Source organism: Dipteris shenzhenensis, chromosome 11, assembly GCF_047967505.1.
Source record: "Dipteris shenzhenensis isolate YYH24624 ecotype China chromosome 11, Dip_SZ_1.0, whole genome shotgun sequence".
Taxonomy (NCBI): Eukaryota; Viridiplantae; Streptophyta; class Polypodiopsida; order Gleicheniales; family Dipteridaceae; genus Dipteris; species Dipteris shenzhenensis.
Genome location: NC_141606.1, coordinates 19,352,470 through 19,355,161, shown reverse-complemented (window position 1 = coordinate 19,355,161; position 2,692 = coordinate 19,352,470). Strand labels below are relative to the sequence as shown.

At 41.4% G+C, this 2,692-nt stretch overlaps 1 protein-coding gene across 1 annotated transcript; it reads right to left on the bottom strand.

Moving 5' to 3' along the window:
• Positions 1–1,047: 1,047 nt before the first annotated feature.
• LOC147896727 (uncharacterized) lies at positions 1,048–2,174 on the bottom strand. The gene has a single exon (XM_087381862.1). It carries the CDS (start codon positions 2,159–2,161, stop codon positions 1,307–1,309), a length of 855 nt encoding a protein of 284 aa, XP_087237988.1. The 5' UTR covers positions 2,162–2,174; the 3' UTR covers positions 1,048–1,306.
• Between the last annotated feature and the right edge of the window lie 518 nt (positions 2,175–2,692).

The following is a 2,692-nucleotide window of genomic DNA, read 5'->3' as shown; positions in this document are numbered from 1 at the left end:
TGTGCTCCTTATGTGCACCTCGAGACAAATGCATTATGTTTAGAAACCTTAAGATCAACTATAAACTCCGAGTAATATACTAGGGATAAGGGTCTATAAGTTGGTTGCTTAACACAATCTTTCATTAAGGTTGAGTGTCAACCAAGGAATTCCTATTGCTAATCACAATTTCTTTCATGTGTAACACATTATCTACTCAATAAAAATAGAACCAAGTGTTAACTCTAAGAGTACGTTGAAGATCATAATCTAATCTATGTGCCATTGTTGTAACACATTACCTTAACCAAGTTAAAATTCTAACTTGGGATCTCTAAAATTTACAACACATTGTCTTAAAACAAGACTAAGTGCCAATTTGAAACTAGTATCCGTGCACGAGAACTTATGCATGCACAACAATATCATAGTTACAACAAATGATCCAAGTTAAGATAGAATGTTAATTGAGACAAGGAAAGATGAATGCATAACACATTTACATCACAATGTGTCGTACTTGTAACACTCCATCCAAAATGGTAAAGCATGTCAACTATGACTTTATGAAGCTATAACACAAAATTCAAATTTTCTGTGCCGGCTATGGTATACAAGCATACATAATACTTTTAAAAAGTGACTACAAATTCTTAAATCAAACTCACTCTCAAGAGAGTCGAATGTTAGCCTAAGTGTTAAAAGAAAACAAAATTTAGCATTAAAAAACAATCGAAAAACATCTTAAATTTAACTCAAACTCAGAGTTGAGTGCTAACCTAAGTTTTTTTTAAAGCTAAAAGTTAAGAAAAATCACCTAATGCAAGGTTGAAGGTAGCTAGATGTGGACTCAAGGTCTTTATGCAACTATGAGAGTAGCATTGAGAGCAAAGTTGAGGAAGTATTCGTAAGAAAAGAATTTTACTTTTTTTTCTCATATATGCTCTGCGTTATTCATACAAATACTAGTTTCTTTGTATGAATCAAAGGTATATTAATACAAACCACCTATTAATATAAATAAAATAGGGTAAAATGTCGAATTCATTTTTTTGTATACACCTTTTAACCACACGTGCTAACATGCTAATGGACACCAAATTTGACACTCATGATGATTGACTACTTATAACTTACTTATTAGCAAAATGCTTTACTAGACAAATCTCCATATGTGATGTAAATATTTGAAGCATTGAATACGTGATGTGTGTGTGAGTATGTACAGAAGTGTCGATGAGGGAAGCTCTTAATCGAGAAACAAAACGAAAAAGAGAAGCTTGTTGACGGTGAAAAGAGAGAATTAGCGATGATGGAAATACAATTTTCACGCCATCATAGTTTTGAATTCTTCGAAATTTACTCTTCCATCGCCGTCGAGATCTACTCCTTTGATCATCTTGCAGCAGTCATCAAGTGTGCATTCTTTGTCACCCAAATTGATTAGCACTTGCCTAAGCTCCTCGGCAGTGATGTAACCGTTTCTATCGAGATCAAACATATGAAACGCAGCCTTTAACTCGTCCGGGCTTGCAACCTCACTATTCGAATCTAGTGGTACTGTGTGCATCCGGATAAACTCCTCGAGATTGATATGACCGTCAGCATCGGCGTGAACATCCTTCAGCATGAGAAGGGCTTCCTCTTCCGTTGCAAGATCACCAAGGGATCTTAATACATCCCTTAGCTCGCATGCGGAAATCTTTCCGTCTCCGTTTGCGTCAATTTTTCTGAATACTTCCTCCAGCTCCTTCGTAAAGCTCGTTGTGATAGCTCCCGAGGAGGTGAAGTAGTCCGCATTCGCAAGTCGGCTGGCAGAGCCAACGTCTCTCCGTCCGGCCTGGGCAATGAAATCAGCAGAGGAGGCCTCATCAAGCCGGCTTGATGAAGGCGGTGAAGTTTCGGTCAACTCCAAAGACGATCGACTATTGTGCACACAGCCCACGACGCCCGGAGAGGAGGGCGATGTGAGTACACTCTCATGGAAAGTCTGAGGATCGGAGGAGGCAATACTGGGATAGGGATGGTTGAATGGAGCGAAAGCTTGGGATGGAGCAAATTGGTCGGCTGTGGCTGCAATACTGGACGCTCCATTGAGATAAGGAGGGGGGGAAGGATTGGTGAGAGGCTTGGGAGGAGGATTGGGACTAAGGCTACGTTTAAGGCAAGCAAGACAAGTCATGTTGAGCGATGAGAAAATCACAAGAGGTGAAGGTGCAGGGAATGGTATACTAGTATATGTATGAAAGGGAAGAGGAAGGTGCCCAGTTGGAGCAAGAGGAAAAACGCGCTACAACGCCGACAAGGAAGTTGCTTTGTGTAGGTTAGCTTGATTTTCGGTCAATGAGAAACTTCCGAGATGGCTCCCTAACCTAACCCACCCTTGACTCTTGGTCACTAAGAAACTTCCAAGAGTTTTCGCACATGACCATCCTTCCAAACATGGTGTGACACGTTGACACCTTGCGTGTGACCGACCCACGCACACTTACACACAAGATTTGTGTCCTCCAACCCATGAAGCCTGCCCACCATTCCATGGCCAACTCTTCCGACTAGTGCATCATCGGCCCATTCCATCTCCTCCAACCACAACACCCTAATCACAAGTTGTTGGCATAAATTAGTAGCCTAATGGCCGCCGGGTGGTGTGAACCACCACACCCGGTGGCCATCCTCCAATTTTATTTCCTACTCCACGGGTGGGTGGGTA